Source organism: Aplidium turbinatum, chromosome 2 (assembly GCF_918807975.1).
Source record: "Aplidium turbinatum chromosome 2, kaAplTurb1.1, whole genome shotgun sequence".
NCBI lineage: Eukaryota > Metazoa > Chordata > Ascidiacea > Aplousobranchia > Polyclinidae > Aplidium > Aplidium turbinatum.
The window spans coordinates 24,497,168-24,519,322 of record NC_137473.1 but is presented as its reverse complement, the minus strand read 5'-3'; the positions used below and the strand labels follow the sequence as shown (position 1 = coordinate 24,519,322).

Genomic DNA, 22,155 nt, shown 5'->3' with positions numbered 1-22,155 from the left:
AAAGTTGACATGGTCCCATACGACACTCTCGACTCTTTAGCCAGAACCTCGATGGATGAAATAGATTGTAACGCTAAATATTGATGACCCTGTATAATGACATGACAATGCAGAGAAATTGGATTGATTGTGTCTTTACTCTTTATAACTAAATTATGCCAGTGCAAAGCTTTTTGTAATAGTTTTATGCAAATAAGGCCAAACTTAGCATTTGATCCAATTCTTTGCAAATACCAAAACTGCTTCTTTTTGCAACACTAAAGTATCGGTATCGGTGAAGAAAGTGTTGGTGTCGAAAGATCTCTATTTAATGACTCATACTGATCACTTTCCTTCTCTGCTCTTGTTTGAGTTTCTAGTTGATTGATAACATATAAATTTGCTTATCTGGTTTCAAAATTTGCGCGCGATGATTTTGTTTTGAAGTTGAGTTGCATTTTGCATGGCTTGTTGATTCTTATAGCAACATGGTCCTGTGTTTTGTCATGCAACACAAGTAATCATAACCTCGTCTATCCCCCTGAATAAGACAGTCGTGTATGATTGACGAAACGTCGGAATAAATGCAGATTATGATTTAAAACTATGCTATGCAAACAATCTCTTTCCTTTTAGCATAATATTTGAAGATATGCTTCTTCAACTAGACTAAGATGCACACACAGCCATCGCAAACATGCTAAACAGCTCATCAGCCAAGCATGCTTCCTATGACATCATGATCATAAAACAAAATATTACATGGTGCATCGTAGCTCTGACGACTGACACACACTGAAACTCAAACTAATGAAAAACTAAATATTCGATACAAAGGTTTTCAGCTACTGCACCATGATCAACATAGTGAAAAGCATCAACAAATTCTGTATTTGGACCTCCGTAACTACTCTATGATATACAATACATGCATTCACGACCCGGTGCAATGGATATCTATTATACACAATAGTTTCAAAACCTTCAAAACCATAGCTGTTTATTCATCTGCATTATACAAGAATTCCTACATTTATCAACAATTTAATTTGTGAAATACAATAAGAAACATGAGCGGAGGTATAAGACGATGGCGATCTCACCACTGGAGCAGGCTGGGAAGAATGATCCTCCTTTGGAGCAACAAATGTGAAATTGGTCGTGCTCTTCAGAACTTGGCGCATGATCTCATCAGGAGTGACGTCATCTTCATTTCTTGCATAAATCGTGACGTGGCTGCCCTGTTGGCAGAAACAAATGACATCAGTCTATCATACGTGAAGCTAATCCTAGCATTTTTAATTGTGGGGAAACTTGGAAAATGCTGTTTTTGACAATTCAAATAGTTTGTTAAAGAGTAAAGGCTCAATGAAGTTGTCGATATCACATCATGACGTCTGTGCCCAAACATTGAAATAACAAACATATTTGTTCATGAACATTTCAATTGCAAGGATTACCGAGAAAGAACAATAAAACTAAATTTAAAACTCGAAAAAATTAACTCATCAAATAAGATAATAACTAGTAGCCTAAATTAGTGATCCTTCCAACAGTTTTGCAGTTAAGGTCTTTTCAAAATACGCTTGTTCAGTCAACAATAAAAAACGTACCTTAAAAAAACGATTAATATCTTTGACATGATTTGCGCACGCTCCTTTCCTGGTGGCAGGCACACCATCTCCTTGCTAAATATGCAAAATAACATCAAAAAAAATTTATGTGTATATTCATAGGCGTCAATTTTTTACTGAAGTAAGTTAATACAAAGGGCGCCTGAATTTTATGAAAAATTATTGTCTGAATATTATTGGAAGTTTCGTTCACACACTCTTGATAAGTAAATTGAACAGTTTTGCGTTCCATTTGTGAAATGAAGTCACAAAGTCGATCCAAACTTATTGTGCAGTTAGTGTGACGAGTTTGACTTGTGGATTGTGGAAGCAAATTCATCTACGCCTTCAGTGAGATCAAGAGCTTCCGCGTGACCTCGATGTGTGTTTGATAGCCAGGTCATTTATAAGCTTGCTGTGTTTGTGTATACTGTAAATACGAGAGCACGTCTTTTAGGTGCAGACAGTTAGGCGCCGGTCAAATAGGCGTGCACACTGTGGCGCCAGGATATTTAGGTGCAGAGTACAGTGGCGCCCGGTCATTTAGGTGCTATTCCTAGTAAAGTCTGCAAATTATATCAGCTTGGCAGGTAGGGCAATGCTTTTCACACAAAATCTGATATTGAACAGAAAAATATATTATTTTGCTAATGCGCGTGCATTTATTTGTTGTTAGTCATGGCTTTAGTGAGTGAAGCTGCTTAAATCTGCAATGCTTTTCACACAAAATGTTACATTGAACAAAAAAAAATAGTGTTGTTTTAATGAGCGTGTTCGGTATTTATTTGTTGTTAGTCCAGGTTTGCGTCGACGACAGCTTTATCAATAAATTATTCAAGTTTCTGAACATTACTGAGTTCACTTTTAATTAAGTCAAATTATAACTACACCAAACATCAGTAAAAAATACCGTAGCCTACATTCAAGCGGGTAGTAGGCTTGAGAGAAGAGTAACTTAGTTTTCCATCAAAAATCCCGACTATTTCAAAATCTGATACTTTTCAGATATAATCTGCAGATATAACAGGTGGGAATAACAATGACAGTTTTCATTGCAGAAACAAAGTTTGATGCCATGTCTGCTAAAGTGCGATTTCTTTGCTGATTTCAGCAATAGAGATAGAACGGTTGTCGGTTAAGCCGAACAAACTGTAGCTTACATTCATGTATAATTCTTGTGAAATTTCAATCTCTATCATCGTTGTGTGAGCCTATGGGGCCAAGGGTCTAACCTTTTACCATCTCAGATTTACAATGTTCCCAGACTACACTGCAAGGCTACTAGAGAGCAGCCAGTCTTGTGTTTCATCCATCCTAGACACGCAGACCTTCCACTTCCATTAGGTGGCTTGAAGGTGGTACATTTTGGTACAACCGTTGATGATGTGGTCTGCAGTCTGTATCTCAGAAACACATTTGCAAGAAGAGAAAGAGGTCATTACCCATTGGTGGATGGTTGAGCGGAAAAGTCCAAGTCCCATGCAAAGACGGGTAAAGTGCACCCAAAGTGCGTAAAGTGGAGTTTACAAACATGTGGATTCACTTGACTCTATGCACTTAAGTGCAGTAAAGACTTGTGTTTCCAACCCAGGTTTACCCGAACTAGAAACTTGCTATTTTGGTTATTTTTTGCTTTCCAAAATCAGGGTTTTGAAATCAGGAAACCAGGTTTTTAGTCAGAAAAAGGAAAATATTTTTATCTAAAAAAAAATTAAATCATATGATTTAGTTAAGCCATACGCTATTCATACTGTTCACACTAACTTTTGTACTGATTCATCACATACGAGCTATGTAAAGAAATAATGGTGGCGATGTCAAAGCTTGAGCAAAGTTTGAGTTTTTGGATATGTTGTTGAGCGTGAAACAATCAAATGGCTTTGGAAGGCTCTTAGTGTTATTGAAATGACAGTCGAATACCTTAGCAAAGAGAATGCGGACTTTCGTCAGGTTGAAAAAGCAGGACTGGGGAGTCGGCGGACAAATAAATGATTCGGACTCCTCAATTTATAACTCACCGACTGCGCATTTATACCCTGCAGGTCGCCACAGCAACCACGTGATATTGAGCGTCTATCTTGAAACTTTCTGATTTGAAGTAAATTAAACAAGCGATTTGGTAGCTGCAGATTGGCATAACGGATTATGAAAGAAATGGGACCTCACCCAAACAATCAAGATGAATTTCTTTAAATTTGTATTGGGATCATCGACGCGCACAAATGCATACATTATCTTTCCGCTGTTGAATTCTGACTCCAATTCATCCAGCCCTTCGTCTGCAAATACATACCATCGGTACTTTAATTTCTTGAAACCAATCACCAAGGAAATATATAGTTTTTGGTTTCTACCCTGACTAAATATTGAATAATAATAATTCATTTGCAACAAACGACATTCAAATCATATCATCATTTTCAGCTTGTGGTTACCCACTGCTGCGTAAAGGCCACCCCCTTTTTGCCAATCCACTCAACCATGTGTCTTTGTATACCAGTTTGTTAATATAATAGTTTGTTCGATGTGATTTATTTAAATTGCTTTAACTTTGATTATTTTTAAAGATTTGAACTTGGACACAAGACCCAGCCACCGCATTTCTGGTACAGACGTTGATATAAATTACATTCGTATTTGTAGGTTGCAATCTAATCAGCATTCTGTACAATATTTATATACAATTTATAAGTTTCTTTACATCTATATATTTGTTAAGTAAAATAAATGTCAGTACGTCACTCTGTCAATAATACTGCGCTTAAAAAATATACAGTTTGCTTTTTAGTTTTGCCTAAAATTCTACTGTATACCTTTTATAGCTGTAAAATAAGAATAGACAACTTTTGTTGACATTGAAATCTTACCGTTGTGAAATCCTGGGTTAGGGTTAAGCCACAGTGGCACTGGATCAAAAAACCACAGTTTCCAACTAACATGACTAATCCCACAACACTGGAAGATTTAGCCACGAATCAAACATGGTTTATGTTTAGTCTTCTGTGTCTGGACAGTGACTTCTTCATTGAAAAAGTTGATGAGTGAAAAAAGTTGTTTTCTTTTACAAATTCAAATGTGAAGTGTGCTACAGCTGCAAGATTGTTTCAGTGAGAAAAATGATGAGTTGATGGAATAGATCTCACAATAGCATCGAATCGGGGCTTTCTGTCACTTATTGATATTCTCAAAAGCTCATAAGGATGAGCATTTGTGAGTCTCGTTCTACGCTCGTTTTTTACAAAATTCATTGATGAAAACAACGACTAATAAAGGTACGGTGCATAGAAGCAAAGCAAGTAAGGACCCTTCTAGCCAGCCTGGTTTATAACTGGGTAGTGGGTACCTTTCCAAGGTTACAAGTGATAACACATTTGGATCTGCAATACAAATCTCACCTCCTTTAAGATTATACAGTTCTACATGCATTTTAGACACCAGCAATGCATAATGCATATTCAGTGGAAAGTTGGGTTTTCCAAGAGCAATCAACATCAGCAGACAGTGGATGAGATATTAGCTCTATAACTGAACTGACCTCAAAAAATTCCTTGAACCTGTTACAGAACTCAGTGTCCAAATTTTCCAGGAATTCGATAAAGCATGACAAATCACTATCACAGGTAACTTCTTGTAGAGTCACTTCAAACATGGAAAGTGGAGCATGTCTTTGGTGATATATGAAACGAATAGCAACAGCTGTTGCTTGAAAGATTTCACTGCTGACCACAGCTTAATGATAATGTTCCCCTTGACCTGGAGCTTCAAGTTTAGAGTATTTAGATGGATAAAACAGTCAACAAGAAAGTCCAAGTTACATAGATTGGTACCTTCAAGCAGAGTACTAGTTTGACCCTTTTCATTCAAAAACATGTGAGGGCATAAATCGACAAGTGTTTGAAAGCAGGAGAAAGCAAGCAAAATGATTCACTGTGATCCACTGGTATGGCCATCTTTTTCATTGACATTGGAACATCCACACAAAAAGTTGAAAAGATCCGGAACCGGATCGAGATCCACCATTTGAACACCACCGGCCACCGCTCTATACTTTTTTATTGTACTACCCAATTTCAGAAAATAATTTTCTATGTGACCCCTTGGTGGGCACTTTTACAAAATTCAAGCAATTGGTTTGGGGATGGGACTTTTAAAGTTGTACCAGAGCTTTTCTATCAACTTTACACAGTTTATTGCTTGACTGCAAACAGGATTATTCCATGTGTTTACGCTCTGCTACCAAACAAGCAACAGAACACTTATCAAGAGATGTTTCATCAATTGCAAGTGATCAACCCACTGCTTAGTCCCACATCTTTTCTAATCGACTACGAACAAGCTGCTAAGAATGCTATTGAGCTTAACTTCCCAACGGCAGTAGTCAAAGGCTGCTTTTTTCCATTTATTGCAGTGTGTATACCGGAAAGCGCAGGCGGAAGAATTGCAAGGGCAGCATCAGGAAGATGCTGACTTTGCTCTGAAAATTCGTATGCTTCCAGCTCTGGCTTTCGTTCCACCAAATGACGTAGTTAGCGCGTTTGAAACTCTTCAGCACAAACAATTCATTGGAAGGATGGCATAACCACCTTCAAGCCAACATTACTGCATGTCATCCAAACATTTGGAAGTTATTAAAGAGCGAGCAGGCTTTAGCAACGGTAACAATTAACCAAATGGTTGCAGGATTTCCTGCACCACCGCGCAAAAAATGCTATCAAGACTGTTCAGCTCGCATTGCAAACATTGTGCAAGACTATGAAAATCGCAATGTGCTTCACTTTTTAAGAGGAATCGCTCATAATTTACATTTGTAGTGACGATGTTTATATATCTTTCTGTCGCAAATTACAATCAAACTGTTAGCGCTAATAAAGAAAAAACTTTATTGCACTTTTCCATGAAAGAAATTGAGGGGGGCAATTGTCCGGGGGGCAGTTGTCTGGGGGGGGGGGGGGCAGTTGTCCGGGGGACAATTGTCCTAAAACCAAAGTACAGACAGAAGGACATAGCACAGTTGGCCATATCTGTAAAAGGAGTGGACAAAGGTTTGAATGAAACGGAAGAGCTTCTGTCACTGCAGTCAATGAAGGGGTACGACAACTGGTGCTAACTTCTTTACTGAAGTAATTTATGCTTTTGACAAGTTCGAACTGTACTTGTCCAGCTTATGCAGAATCGCAACTGATGGTGCTCGATCCATGTCCGGAACTGGCATTGGGTTCATAAGTCTATTGAAGTCTGGGTCTATTGAAGTAAGAAGAAAGTTGAGGGAGAGAAAAAGCGATGATGACTTTGCAAGTTTTCATTGTATCACTCACCAGCAAAACCTTTGTGCAAACTCCTTGAAGTTCAAACACGCCTTGAGCCCGGTTATTAAGGCATTAATTTTATTCGAGCATAAGTGCTCAACCATCGTCAGTTTTAAAAGTTCCTGGATGATCTCAACACGACTCAATAACTTTGTGAACGAAGAAGCTTCAACATCAAGCGACGCTGGTTCAACTTTTGGGGTGTGCGCTTGAGCAACGCATTCTAAGGTATGCTCTCCATTCAGCGACACCTGACAAATGGAATGATTCCCTGGCAACAGCACTTCGACAATCGGAAACTTCACTCTGTCAATCTCTATAACCGGTCCTGCGTCAAAAGCCTCCACAAGTATGCGAAACTACCAGGAACAACCTACCAAAGCTTTATCAGTCCGAGGATAAAGATTCAAAATGAACCAACCAAAAATTGGACTAAATTATAGCATTTGTAATGGAAATCTGAAGAGCACCTAGGAAAGATTTCTCATTTACTTAATTTAAACTAGGAGCTAATGATTTGAGATTCAGTATTCACACTTTCTAAAAACCACCATATTAAAGATAAATAAGTAGGCTACATTTAGCCTGAAGTTCACAATCAAACTTGCATCAGCCTCCAATCATTCATAGAAACGCACATTGGTAAAGATCTATGTATTTAGGTTACTATCTTTTTAACACTGACACATGAAAACATCTATTCAAATAAAAAAAAATTAAAAATCTTGTCAGTAATATCAATTCATGAACAAAACTCTCACCTCCTGTGGCATGCAGTTTTAATTCGTTTTGATTTCCTTCATAGGAAAACAATGCCCTGCAAACATATCAATAAAAACACTTCACTTCATTGCAAAAATGTAGTTTTGCATTAATAGTAAATGGCATGAGGATAGGTTGATTTTTCTCATATACAATTTATTTTTAAAAACAATAAAAACTATTCATACTACAAAAAGTGCTCAATGCTGAGCAAAAAAGTAAAGCAGAGCGAACTAATTTAATTTGATTTATTTTTATGTGTTTGGTCATAACATCTCATTGTGTCACATAACAAAATGACAATATAATTGAGCTGCAAACCTAAAAACGTTGAGAAGCACAGCTACAAGTATGCATATTGCACATTGTACCAGCATTAAGCTTTCAAAAAGTTTAGTAAAAAAAACGTTAGGAAGCAGCTACAAATTCTATGTTAAGTGACCTTTTTCTGTGTTGCGTAAGCTGAAGATGTATTTGTTGTATACACAAACACAGCATCATTTGAATGACCTGGCCATCGTCAATACATATTGTGGAAGGCTGGAAGCTGTTAATCTCACCATATATTAATTTATACCAAGTTTTTGTTGTTGTTGAAGTATTTCTGTTATTTTCAATTTAATTCTGTCATTTTTCTGCGATTCAAATATTTTTCTAGCTGATTAGTGTCTGCTAGTCCTAAAATTGCTTGATTCTCCTACAAGTCAGCAGTTGTAAATTGAGCAACTAACAACTGAGGTATAGCAACATGGAATGAAAATTGTGCCCCGGGCCCTGACCACCTATGCCCGGAGTTGATACTCCATGCTGCTGCCTCCTTAAAGTCCTGGTTAAAAGACTTCCTTTCCTGCTGCTTGCGCCACCTGAGAATTCCCAGAATCTGGAGAAGAGCCCTTGTGGTTGCAGTCCCTAAGCCGAAGAAGCCCCCAGGGGACCCGAAGAGTTACCGTCCAATCTCACTGCTCTGCATCCCCTTCAAGATCCTCGAGAGACTCATCTACGCCCGTGTCGAACCAATAATAGATCCGCAGCTCCCCCGTGAACAAGCTGGTTTCCGACACGGACGATCAACCATAGATCAGGTCACACTTATGACCCAAGACATTGAGGACAGCTTCTCGGATAAGAAGAAGGCTGGCGCCGTGTTTGTTGATCTCACGGCTGCCTATGACACCGTATGGCATAGCGGCCTTACCTGCAAGTTACTCCGTCTGCTCCCTGACAGACACATGGTCCATATGATGATGGAACTTGTGCAAAACCGCAGTTTTACCCTCACAACCGGTAGCGGTCGTCGAAGCAGACTACGCCGACTTAAAAAAGGCGTCCCACAGGGCTCAGTCTTGGCTCCTCTCCTGTTCAACATATACACCTACGACTTGCCCCCCACCATCTCCAGGAAATATGCTTACGCAGACGACCTGGCACTCCTGCACTCAGCAGGAAACTGGCAGTCAGTGGAGAGGAACCTCAGCCAAGACATGCAAACACTATCAGCATACCTCCAGAAATGGAAGCTACAGCTCAGCAAGTCAAAGACAGTGTCGGCGGCCTTCCACCTTAACAACCGGGAGGCACAGCGTGAGATAAACATCAAGATTGATGGGGAACGCCTGCCCTACTGTGCCGAACCTACATACCTCGGCATAACCCTGGACAGGTCACTCACGTACCGCCGGCACTTGAAGTCACTGCGCAAAAAACTATCTACATGCGTCGCACTTTTGAGGCGATTGGCGGGTTCCGGCTGGGGAGCTGGTGCTAAAACTCTTTGTACAGCTACCCTAGCCCTTGTTCATTCCACCGCTGAGTACTGCGCGCCGGTCTGGTGTCGTAGTTCTCACACCCACCAGATTGATACCGCCATCAACGACGCACTGCGTACTGTGACTGGATGCCTGCGTCCCACTCCAACGGACTGCCTACCCATCCTAGCAGGCATCCAACCCGCTGAGCTACGCCGTAAAGGAGCCACGATTTCTCTCGCTCGCCGCGCTTTGGACCCCGACCATCTCCTCCATGCAACACTCAAGAGACCACCACCTATAAAGCAGCGGTTGAAATCAAGACGCCCCTTTGTGCCTGCCGCACAACAACTCCTTAAGAACGCAGAAGAACTTGGTTTAAGTGCGGCACACTGGACGAACCACATGTGGAACACAGAGTGGCAAAATCACACCTCCACGCTCCATGACTTCATACCCGACGCCGATCCCCGTCCACCAGGGATGTCCCTCGCAAGGCTTGCGTGGGTCAGGCTTAACCGCCTGCGAACTGGCGTCGGCCGCTTTCGTTCGGACATGCACAAGTGGGGCCTGGCTCCTTCATCAGAATACGAGTGTGGTGCCACGGAACAGACCGCAGACCATGTCATCCACCACTGCCTAACCCACCGGCCTCCACACGGTGCGCATGGTCTGAGAATCCTGGACGACGAGACTGCTGAGTGGCTGAAGACTTCCTGCCCTCCAATCTAGCCTGGAAAGATCGCTCATACGCCATCATCATCATCAACACGATCATCAAACAACGCTAACAGAGCAATATGCTGAGAAAAATATTGTGAATAAGAAGTTTTGCCTTTGAATATCTTTGAACAGAAGAATATTGAAAAAATGGTGTTTTATGCATCCTGTGGTAAAAAACTGAAAATCTGATTGACCTTCAAACAATCTCCAATCAGTCTATTTTTTACAAGGGTACTTCTATGGGGAATGGCACATTTTAAGCCTTGTGGAGGAAGATTCCTAGAAACTTGTATTTTTTGAACCACTCTATTCGCCTAGTGTATGAGCAATTGAGCATTGGGTATGATGTCGGTCGGTCGAAAAATTTGATGTCGATCTGCACTCTGCATGTCAAATGCTTCAAACAATATCATATTTCGCAATGACTTGTTTCAGTGATGTGTTGCTCTGCTACTTTACATCTTCGTATTTTGTGAACTTTTATTTCAATAAAATGCTCTATGACAAGACATTTCCCATTTATCACTTTGAGCGATAACGATTAGGCCTACGCATTACGCACAAGAAACTTGTGAAATTTGATAGCGGATTTGCCTAGTGTCCTATATGTAGGACGGTATGTTTCTCCATCAGTACTAACATAATTAAGAAAAAATTAATTGTGAAATGTTTTTTATTGATCATGATTATGCAAGATTTAAATTTTCATAATTTTTTTTTAAGTACGGTACTTTCCCTTTCGGCACAAATGAGTTAAGCAAGAAAATCTTATTTGCTACTAAGTTACCACATGCCGAGTGGTCTGAAGACCAAATTGCTTACCCAGATAACAAAATTTGTTTTTTGCCATCGCTAAGTTGTATAACATCATGAAATCAATATAAAAAAAAACGGATTTTGCTAGTGAAGTATTTTATAACTACCACACACAAAAATAAGTTTTGCTGAGAAACGTTTTCTTGTTTTGTCGAGCTTAGTGACCAAGCAGCAGAAATACTATTGGTGATGAAACGGAGATGTTTTTGCAAAAAGACCAAATTTTATCCTTTGAAAATCTTGACAAAATACTTGGAAAAATTGAGGTCGATTTTGGTTTGAGTTCATCCATTGTAAATTATACAATCAAGGACCAGTTAAGCGTGCAAAGTTCAGAATGCAGTTTAGGTACTGGATGTTTTCTACTTAAGGTCTCAAAAGATTTGTCCTTCGAGTACCATCATGGTATCAGGCACACCATAAAAAACTTTGTCTAAAAAAGATTTAACCAATCATGTTTGTGTCCTGGATAAACTATCAAATCTTATTTAAGCAATAAATTTTTAAACAACATCACCACAAGCAACAAATTTTACTGCAGCAAATGTCCAGTATGTCTAGCACTTCCATTGTAGAAAAAATATACACCTGAAGTAATAGTAAGAGCTTTTCAATATATCTCAATATCTCGTTCACTCTACAGTCGTCTTCGAGAAGATTTCCAACTCCTATGTAATTTATTGCTTACAAGATTGTTTAGCAGAATATATCAATTAGAAGACTGTGACTTTTTAAAGCGATATTTTGACAACTGCACAGATGTTCGTCACAGGAATGTGGTTGTATTGATTAATGAAATTTATGTGAAGCCTGTCTTGACATACACTATCAAGGTGGAAGTATTTTTGGAACAGGGTTGGAAAAAATCATGATTTTTTTAAAAAAATCAAAAAAATCGGATTTTTTTGATTTAAATTAGACTTTTTTTATATAAAAAAGCGTCGAGTTTACTTGGGTGAAGAGATCATTTTAGTAAGGTAGCAGAATTATTTTTAACCCCTTGATTGATTGAAAGGCTTTGGTTTGCAAGTGTTTAATCATTTTTATCATCATATTGTAGGCTAGCCTGTCTATTGCACATATTTTTAAGTAGGTGTGATATGTTGCTTTATACTAAATCATAATGTGCATATCAAGATTGAGGTACGTCTCAGACTGTCATCTCACTACACTAAGATCTTTCCTTACGTTTGAGCACACATCACTTTGCTTTTTTGCTCAACTGATGCATAGCCTACAACCAGACTTTTTGCAAAGAAAGTTTAACTGTGTAATATAATTATGTTACCGACGTACCATACCAAAACAATGAAAGTTCAGATGACACAAAATTGCAGTTTATTTTGCATTGAGAAGTTTGTACATAAATACAAGCTCGCCAGCTTTTGCAGTGCCCAATCGATTTCGAACTTCTGATTGAACCAGACCAAAAGTGGAAAAAACTCGGTCAAAAACTATGTTTAGTGAACAACACTGTTTGTGAACTGCCAAGTAAACTAAGTTGCCTTTCAAAGCATGCATAGTCTATAGCCTTAAGTATTTAAATATAACTTTTGTATTACAGAGAAGCAGTGAAACGTTTGTTGATGTATTTACTTTTTATTTTAGCAAATAAAAAATCATTTGATTTTTTCAATTGATTTTTTTGATTTTTATTGTTTGATTTAAATCATGATTTAAATCAACCAACCCTGTTTTGGAAAAGCTATTAATAACCCAGAACATTGTGCGACTACAGCTTTAGGTTTCATGTTATGTTGCCTGTTTGACGGAAAAAAAATCATTTTCAAGATGTTGCCTGTTTATTGCTTAGATGTAGATTTTCAATTTCAGAAAGCTTAACCCTTTTGCTGCTATGGGTACCGGTATGTCTAGTCCCTGTGCTAAGCCCTTTTTTAGGAAAAAATATGCATTTTCAAATGAATGTGCAAAAAGGACTACAAGAGCTTTTTTGAAAATTTCTTTTGTGTATTACATTTTAAAAAAGGTTGGACTAATAAAAACAGGCAAAATTTTAGAGTTTTGCGCAGTTAGATGGTCACGTGACGTCATGGCAGCCATTTTGGATTTTTTCATTTTTGTAAAATTTGTAAAGAAAACGTTTTTTTGTAATGAAATGTAGTTAGAAAGTCTTTTTGCTTACTAAATATGGATAAAGATACACAAAACGAACAAAATCAATTACTGAATAACATTTAAAAAATGAAACTGGTAAAAAAAGTAATAAATTAAAAAAAAAAAGTTTAGAAAAAATATGCATTTCATAATGAATGTGAAAAAAATAAGCTCCTATTGGAGCTTTTTGAAAATTTCTTTTGTGTTTTAGATTTAAAAAAAGGTTGAACTAATTTTAACAAAGAAAATTTTTAAAATTTTACACAGATAGAGTGTCACGTGACTTCGTGGCAGCCATTTTAGATGCTTCAATTTTTAGAAAATCTGTAAAAAAAAGTTTTTTTCTAGTAAAATGTTGTTGGAGTGTCAATTGTTGTTTACTGAAAATGGATAAAAATACACAAAACGGACAAAAAGAACCATAGAATACCATGTATAAAATAAAAGATACATTAAAAAATAGTTATAGCTTGTAGGCTACATAGTGATTGTAGTCTTCTATCACACAGGCTAATGCTTTTCAATAAATGTTTTTGCTTTCTTTCACAGTACAAACTTCAGGCTGTTGAGTTTGGTGAGAGCATAATTTGGACATTTACTCGTAGGCTATACGTCTAATGAATCTCTGTTCTTTTCATCAGGTGCAGCCAGGCCCGGATTTAGGGAGGGGGCAGAGGGTGCAGGTGCCCCGGGCCCCCCTTTTGAAGGGTAGGCACTTTAACATGCAGATATCCAATCCAGCACGAACCAATCAGAAGCTACGCTTTTCATGACGTCATCAAGATCGCGTTTGGGAAGAATAAAGGAAAAACGCAAATTCTAGCTAAATTAAATCATCGCTTTGCCATCGGTTGGCTTGGTGCATTGGGTTAGGGCGGTAGTAGTCATTACAATGACGTGGGTTTGATTCCCACCTCTGCTATAGCTCTTTTTTCTTCTGTAATTACCAAACAAAGTTCAAAGTAATTATTAATTCTCTGGCTGAATGCTGGAATGGTCACAATAGCAGATAACGTAGATAACGTACAGATAACGTAGCATCTCATTGGTTCGTCGTTGGATTGGATACGCGCGTGGATTATTAGAAATCTGCTTGTTAAAGTGCCTACCCTTTTGAAGGGACCCCCAGCGTAGAAAAAATGTAATTTTGTGTTTTTTTCGGCCTTTGAAGTTTCTGCAAAATGCTGTGCAGTGCTGGATTACTGCTACTGTACAAGTAGAGGTGGTTTTTCGCGCCAATGGAGCTAAAAAAATTTTTGCACGGGGGCCCCCGATCTAAAAGTGCCCCCCGCCCCCCCCCCATCAGCTAAATCCGGCCCTGGGTGCAGCTCCAGAATAATCCAATTTTATGTGGTAAACCCTAAAACAATCTTTATTTGCATGCAACCCTGGCTGGCTTGGACAGTCAGGGCAAACTTGGGCGGACCATAAACGCGGCTACTTGGGCGGACCATAAATGGAGTTCTGAATGGAAGTCAAGCGCCACCAAACTTTATTCGTTCAGCCCCGACGCCGACACACGCCCCATCGGCCTAAGACTACCAAGACAGGCATGGGTGCGCCTTAACTGTCTTCGTACGAGCGTCGGGCTTTTCCGCTCAACCATGCACCAATGGGGAATGGCTTCTTCCTCCTCCTGTGACTATGGTGCTGAGGAACAGGCCGCAGACCACAACATCAATGACTGTTCCATCTTCAAGCCATCTAATGGAGGAAGGTCTGCGTGTCATGGATGATGAAACCAAAGACTGGCTGCTCTCTAGTAGTAGCCTTCCAGTGTAGTCCGGGAACATCGTAAATCTGGGGTGGTAAAAGGATAGACCCTCGGCCCCAGAAGCTCACACGACCACCCTCTTCATCATAATCGGGAGACACATCCATGGATCTATCGTTAAAATGTAAATCATACAAATCATTCAAATCACATTCCCAATCACACCCCGGGCTGTCATAGTCAACATGCGGAAACAAAACTTCTCTATCAGCAATATCAAAATTGTCCTCGCTGTCTGTGTCAGCAAAAATCTGACCTACCGTCCTCCGTATTGAATCGACTACCTCGCACATTGCTCCCCGACATTTTAAAGTTTGACATTTTTAAACAGCTACAAATAACTTCTAGTGCGCAGAAACAAGCCAAGCTGGCGCGTGCAAGTCAATAACTAGTTTTAACAAGGTTTTAACTGACTACCCGGTATTACCGGGTACACGCATATCACCGACATATTGCTATACCCGGTAACACCGGGTACACGCACTGAAAGGGTTAAGGTGCAATTTTGAGAAATATTCTATGTTTTGTGGCTTCCCTATTGCAGTGATTTGTGATAATAATCGCGTCAATCAAAGTTTTTTCAAAAACTTTGACCTTATAGTTATACCAGGAAAACCTTGGTGTACTACAGACAACATGCACTTTCTTTTTGGTGATGTGAATTTGATGAAATCTATACGAAATAACTGGTTCACAGAAGCATCAGAAGAACTAAGATTTATGTGCAATGGCAAGGAAATGATTGTCAAATGGAGAGACTTGAAAAAGTTACATGAACAGGAGAAGGAAAATCTTTTAACGCTTTCAAAACTTAAGAATGACATTGCTGTCAGTCCAAAACCTGTTGAGCGACAGAATATGAGTCTTTGTCATGGAGTTCTCCAAATCGGATTCTCCAAACTGGATTCCCCGAAACAGACCATTCCGGCAAAACCTTGTCAGCATGAAATGCAGACAAATTTTTGAATTAAAAAAACTTTTAAACTTACACCAGCCAAAATTATGTTATCATTTTAAGAATTAGTGGAAAATTTTTATCGGAACCCTCTGGAATTTGATTATGCATTCAATAAAAAATGACGCTTACGTCACTGTCTGCAGGACATTTTATGTACGAAACAAGAGTAGAAAAAACATTGTTAACTCACCAAACAGTGTCAGTGTTATCATTTAATACATCTTTGTAAGCATCTATCAGCTTCTGTTTGTGAGCAAAAAAAGTTACACTCATCTTATTGAATGTAAATACCAAATCTGACACCGTTATTACAATCTGAAAATATAGAAATAGCCAAAAGTACCACTTTAGTAAATGTGTATCAAACATAGTTCAAAAGGGAATGCAGTGTAAAACTATAAACCTATTAGTCAATATACTAAACTATAATCTTAATTTATACAAAAACTGCTGAGCTGTGACAAAGAAAATAGAGAATAACAGTCAATCAATCAGTTTCTCGGCAGCCGATTAGTAGCAAGAATTGACAGCGATAGACACGTGTTTCGCCCATGAGGCTGGGCTTATCAGTATCGCACCGTATTCTTGCCACAAATTTATTCGACCATAGCTAGCGTGGTAGCTACACCGTTGTCCGTTATGGTTAGCGAATCGCAACTGCTCGCTGTACTAGTGAGTGCTCAGCCTTGTGCTGACAGCCGGGAAGAACGCCCCTTCTTCACAATGTCCTCTGCCCTGGCGCCTGCTGGTTTTGTTGGCTCTTTTCATTCCACAAAGATAAGAGTTAAACTGACTGGTAAAGCGGCGGTCGAATAATTTTGTTGATGATGAACTGTTTTATTTTGATCAACGACGCACGAGTACAAAATAATTGACACGGCGAGAAGAACACAATAAACATAGCCAGGTCAGAGACTTTAAAGAACTGGCCTGCCACGCCCCGTGGAGGCGGGGAGCGGCGTGATTATGGGGTGGCGATGCACCCGAAAGGGAAGTCCACCAGCTTAGGTCACGGGGGCCAGGCTGGGGAGTCTAGGTACCTGTGGAAGGAAAGTGTGGATCGAGAATTTTGTGCGACTCGTCCGCAAAAGTTAGAATGGCGGAACGGGCCAGGGAGACGGGCTTTGCTTTCTGCAAACGCAAAAAGGTCAGCTCACGACGGGCCGGGCGACAGAAGTTTTATAAAGCCAGGCAGCGCCCACGTCTCCATCACGTGACCGTAACACAGGTACATTTGACTCCTATACCCGGTCTGCCCGTAGGCAGAGCGGATAAACTTTGGGGTCTCCCACGAGGAAGAGAAGCTTAGCTACAAGGACGATTTGAATACTCGTGGGAGACGAAAATTATATAAAATCTGGAGCAAAGGCTCAATTAATTGGTGTAAAAAAAAAAGATGGTAAGTGGGAATATATTGTATGCTTTACCTACCGAAAAAGTGTTGACGTTGAACCAACGAGCACGGATGTGCACTGGCCAGACGTTGAGGCAGGTTCGCCCAGATGGGTCGGGGGGACTAGCGATCGAAGCGTAGATATGACTAGGCTACGTTACCAGGAAAAATATAGAATAGTGGGATGAAACTTTGGAGGTTGCATCGAGTTGATCGGGAAATCATGTTTATCGATGAGTTAAAAGCAACGTGAGGTTGATCCGAGCGGGAAAGAGCAGCATATCGGGAGAAGGTAGTGTGTGATAATCTAAAATATTGAAATATGAAAATACAGATCCAGTGTTGTTAATGATATTACGTCATTGATAGATGATATGAGTCCATTCACGATATGCAATATATACTTAGTTCATATATTGCTATTTTATTTTATTGATGATGATTGTATTCTTCATTGAGCTGCAGCATGCTGATGAAACGACAATTGTTTACAGGTAAATTGATAATGAAACAATGGATTTAACATACTATGACGTCACACAATTACTGGCGGGTTTTGAGGTTTGCTGTCTTGCGCGCTCGGATGCTTACTGCAGAGCTTCTGCTGTTGGGGAATTGAGCTTCTGATCGCTGGAATCGTCTTTTCTATGACGTAGCCCCTCCACGAGTGAGCCCGGCGTTCCAAGCTTTCCAGACACAGAGGGAACCTTCGATTGAGAGGGAGGCCACTTTTCTAGCCACCTCTGCTACCCCACGAGCAGGAACACCCAAGGCCGCCAAAGCCCGAGAGCTCAACGGAGCATAGCTCTCAAGGGAGCCTACGACGAACGGAAGTGACAGGACGTCCCTGCAAGGGCGCTTCCTGTCTTCCAATATGTTTACACATAACTCGCCGTACTTGTCGTGTTTCCTGTCGGCGGCTTTTCGAAGGGAATCCGCGCCGTAGTCGAACGGGCAAGTGACGTCACATACAACCGTCAGGGCGTTGCAGGACAATGTCAGGGCGCAGATCAGCACTGCCCGCTTCCACGTGTTGTGGAACCGTACTATCTATGGTAAGCAAGGGTTGCCATTCGGCAGGTACATGCTTCACGATCTCCCACAATACTGAATTGTGTCGTTCCGTGACAACAGGCATCACGGTAGGGCAGTGGTTCAATATATGAGGGAGAGTCTCTTTCGCTTTCCCACACGCGCGACATATAGCAGGTTTATATGGGTGGCCATGGCTTGGTTTTGATTTCAAGGGAAGTAGGTTTAGGCGGGCTTTATAAGCACATGCACGGTTCGCGTGATCCAGGAGCTCCGGTCGCCGAGTCCAAGAATTCGAAAATCCGGACAGACAGTGGGCACTGACCGTCTTACCTTGGTCAGGTTTGGATTCCCACTGTCTCCTCCACCACAAGTCATTGTGTTGGTGGAGGGTCGGAACCACTTTTTTTCTTATATGATTCAAGTGAACACTTCAAGGAGAAAGAAAGTTATGGAAGATGCGTGTTTCAGATGCAAGAAAAGGAAGATTTTGCTGACAACTGGCAACACTAGATTACCAATGCAGGAGTTTGAATGCCGAGATTTCGAAAATTAACTGAACAAGGGTGTTTAATTTGGGTAAAAAAAGGATTTTCGGATGGATTTATTATTGCAATAGAGGCACAAGTCTACGAATTAATTAATTTAAGTAGCAAGATACTAACTGATTAGAATTAAGGTTAAAAATGAAACAACAAAGTGAAATGGAAAAATAGGCTAGGAATTAATTTAAAACTCGATAAAGCTAAATTTAGGTTAAACAATGAACATATAGCAATTACTGTAGTATACAATTAACACGACATAAATAATTACAGTTTTATATGATTCCTTTCTTGTGAAATGTTTTTCCTTTTCTTCTTAAACCTTGTTCTTCGGGGGAAAAGATAGGGGTACCAAGCCCGGGCTGGAATTGCAGATCCCAGGGTTTGATTGGGGTGGAAATAGTTAACTAGGATGGGGGTGGGGATAAAAAAAAGGGGGGGTTTTCAGAACAACTCACTTTTTCTTTAAATTCTTTCTTTTCTTGACTGAGATTTGGAACTAAGCATCCAGTTATTCGCAGTCGTATGACAGAACGGTGATCTGAATCTAACTTTAAGCTTTCTTTGTAGCCTTTTCTTTATTTATTTCAGCACTTTCGCAATAACAACTAAATCATCTGGCTCACTTACTAATCTCTTTTCAACTTTCCTAACCAAGTTTTGATTTCTTTGCTTAATGCCTCGTATTTGGTAAAACAGCAACCCCCTAATATGTGTGGAGTGTGCGCCCAATTGAATGCATATCACAAATCGTTGCTCAATCACACCCAACAAGGCCAACATGTATAAACATTAAACAATATTGTCACAACCTACTGTATTTAAGTGATTCCCTTGAGAATTGTATGTCAAATGTACAAGTTTGGCCTAAAAGGCAGAAGCTGCATGTCAAGTATGTGTTAATAAGCATTTAGCAATGTTATATAATTATGTTGGGTGTTTGAGGTACGAAGTTTGTTGCATTAATTAATAGGTGCTTGTTGTGTAGTGTGTACTGAAAAATTTGGTTGTTCTTATTCTATGTGGAATGCAATAAGCTGAGTTCTCTGTTTTTCTTGTGCCGCCAACAAGCAAGGCACATTCATTTACAACAGTGGTTCTCAAACTGGGGTCCGTGGTCCTTTTAGGGTCCGCGAGACAATTTTCTAGGACCGCAAAGCACCTTTCAAAAAAATTAACACGATTCCGAAGAAAACATTTTTGTGGAAAGTAAAAATTTTCAGGCAACTTATTTTCCAAACCAAACTTAAAAGATGTATTTTAGTAAGCTGGCTTGGCATCCCTCCACACAGTTTTTTAAGCCTGACCTTTCGTTTGATTGTGATAGCCTTTGTTTCGTTACTATCGCCTTTGTGACATCAAGAAGTGCATAGTGGTGACGTACTCCTAAAACACTCGTGTTTACCAGATCAAGAACAGAATTACGGTACCAAATATATTTGACTAAAAAAGGAAGAGAGAGAAAAACTTTTATTTTGTCTGTTGCAAGAATAGCACGGTACAATTATACCGTACACAACATGAACAGAATAGCACCATAGCCATCTAGATATCACAACAGACAGGAAGAAGCGAAAGACTATATCAGTCATCGAGTCAGCTGCTTCCCTGTTCTTAATCTGACAAATGTCAAGCATCGGTAAATTATGTTTTAATTATTTTTCCAGTTTTCCGGAAGTAGGCGGAGTTGATTAAGGCTGGTTATTTTTACTGATTTAAGTTTTGAATTGAATGCTTTACCGAACTTTTAGCTTTTTTAACATTAGTCAAATTAGCTTAAAATTAAGAACTTTTTAGGCAGTGGCTATTTGACCGGCGCCGGTCTTTGAATCTGAAACACTATTTGACCGTCATTATACAGTCACTTTTTTCTCTTTCAAAGCAAAAGACGAGAAGCGCGTGCCATATATAAGTTCTAAATCCAACCATTTTATTTAACTCGATACGTGGCGTGTGCGATACGTCTCCGGCTCCTATTCTAGAGGGACTGAGTTCGATACTACCTGGAAGCGTTCCTTTTTTTATTTATTTTTTTTTAACTAAATTTTGACCCGAAGTGGATTTTTGTAGTCAATTTTTAATTTGAGTTGCATTACATTTAGGCTACATACCATTACCACCTTTTTAAAAGAAGCATTGTATATATCGCCGCTTGAATTCAAAACTGACTTAAGTCCATTTTTAGCGTTTTGAGATAATTGCAAATAACTGCACTTGACTGTACAACTGAACAAATTTCTTTGACATGGATGTGCACACAGAGACTTACTATTTACCAGTGATAGGCAATATGTTGGTCTACAAAAATCACCGAATACTTTGTCACTAGGTGGTGCCATTTATATTTTTTTTGTATGTTGTTGGACTTAAGTCTTTCTTGCTCCGAAATACTTTTGATTCATTTTTATGTAAATGGACATAAGTCTAATTTATCCTGAAGGTTAAGGTACGTACATACTGAAAAACATGAATGAATTGTTTAACACCAGTGCAGCATCATTCATTTTCATTTGATGAATCACTTTTAGAGGTAAAGTATCACAGCATACAGCAAAATAACGTAATTTTTACTCAAACTTTCATGATCAAAATTTCTTTATCACAAATTTAATTATTTAATCACACCGACACAAACTCTTCCAAAAAACTCTTTTTCTTTATAACAAACTCTTACACTAACTGTAAATTTGCAACATTTTCCCAAAAGAGAGTAAAACTGCTGTGTAGTTGCGCTGAATTATTTTTTTCTGTTCAATTAACATGTTGCCGTTTCATACAGTTAGTGCAATTGAACCTTCAGTCACTAATTAAATTTAATGTACTTAAACAACTACCACTGCTAACTCAACTACTGTATAGCAAATAGTCACTACTGCACTTAATTTGTTTATCAAATCCAATGCACTTCATTAATTACTACTATTGCCAACTCGATTAAAATTCACCAGCATAATCCTCTTATTAAATTTACTCTATCATTGCTGACTTGATGTTGTTATCATCAATATGCATAACTTCAAATGAAAAGTGTCTGCAAAGAAGCGCTGTCACTTAATTCTGAGCCTAGTTTATGAAATTATACTTCAATACTGTCTTTGTTGGGAGTGACTTGAAGATTTCGAAAGAAGTCATGATGTTGAATTGGAATGAAGCCTTTGAGGCAGAGTTTTTCAAATCATTCTTCTTATCCATTGAAGTGCCAGGAAATGATTTATATAACCTTGGCATAGTGGTAGTGCTCAGCTTCGTCTTCCTGTATTTTCGAAAATTATGTCTAGTTTTCTGAATGTGCTTTCACTGTAGCTGTGTTTTATAAAAAAATGTTGTTGGCTCTGCTTTGGTGATTTTTAGTTACATGATTTTGGACCAGTAGATTCTTTCTCCATTGCAATCA

General features: G+C 39.2%; 1 protein-coding gene across 1 annotated transcript in view; it reads right to left on the bottom strand.

The window, feature by feature from the left end:
* The window catches only part of LOC145765074 (drebrin-like protein), a 35,849-nt gene extending 19,747 nt beyond the window's left edge, over positions 1-16,102 (bottom strand). The window contains exons 1-5 of the mRNA XM_082576812.1: positions 15,982-16,102; positions 7,660-7,715; positions 3,759-3,871; positions 1,593-1,667; positions 1,083-1,220 (exon numbers count right to left, since the gene is read on the bottom strand). Of these exons, the coding sequence (XP_082432938.1) occupies positions 1,083-1,220; positions 1,593-1,667; positions 3,759-3,871; positions 7,660-7,715; positions 15,982-16,064 (465 nt within the window). The 5' untranslated portion in view covers positions 16,065-16,102. The remainder of the gene's footprint in view (positions 1-1,082; positions 1,221-1,592; positions 1,668-3,758; positions 3,872-7,659; positions 7,716-15,981) is intronic.
* Between the last annotated feature and the right edge of the window lie 6,053 nt (positions 16,103-22,155).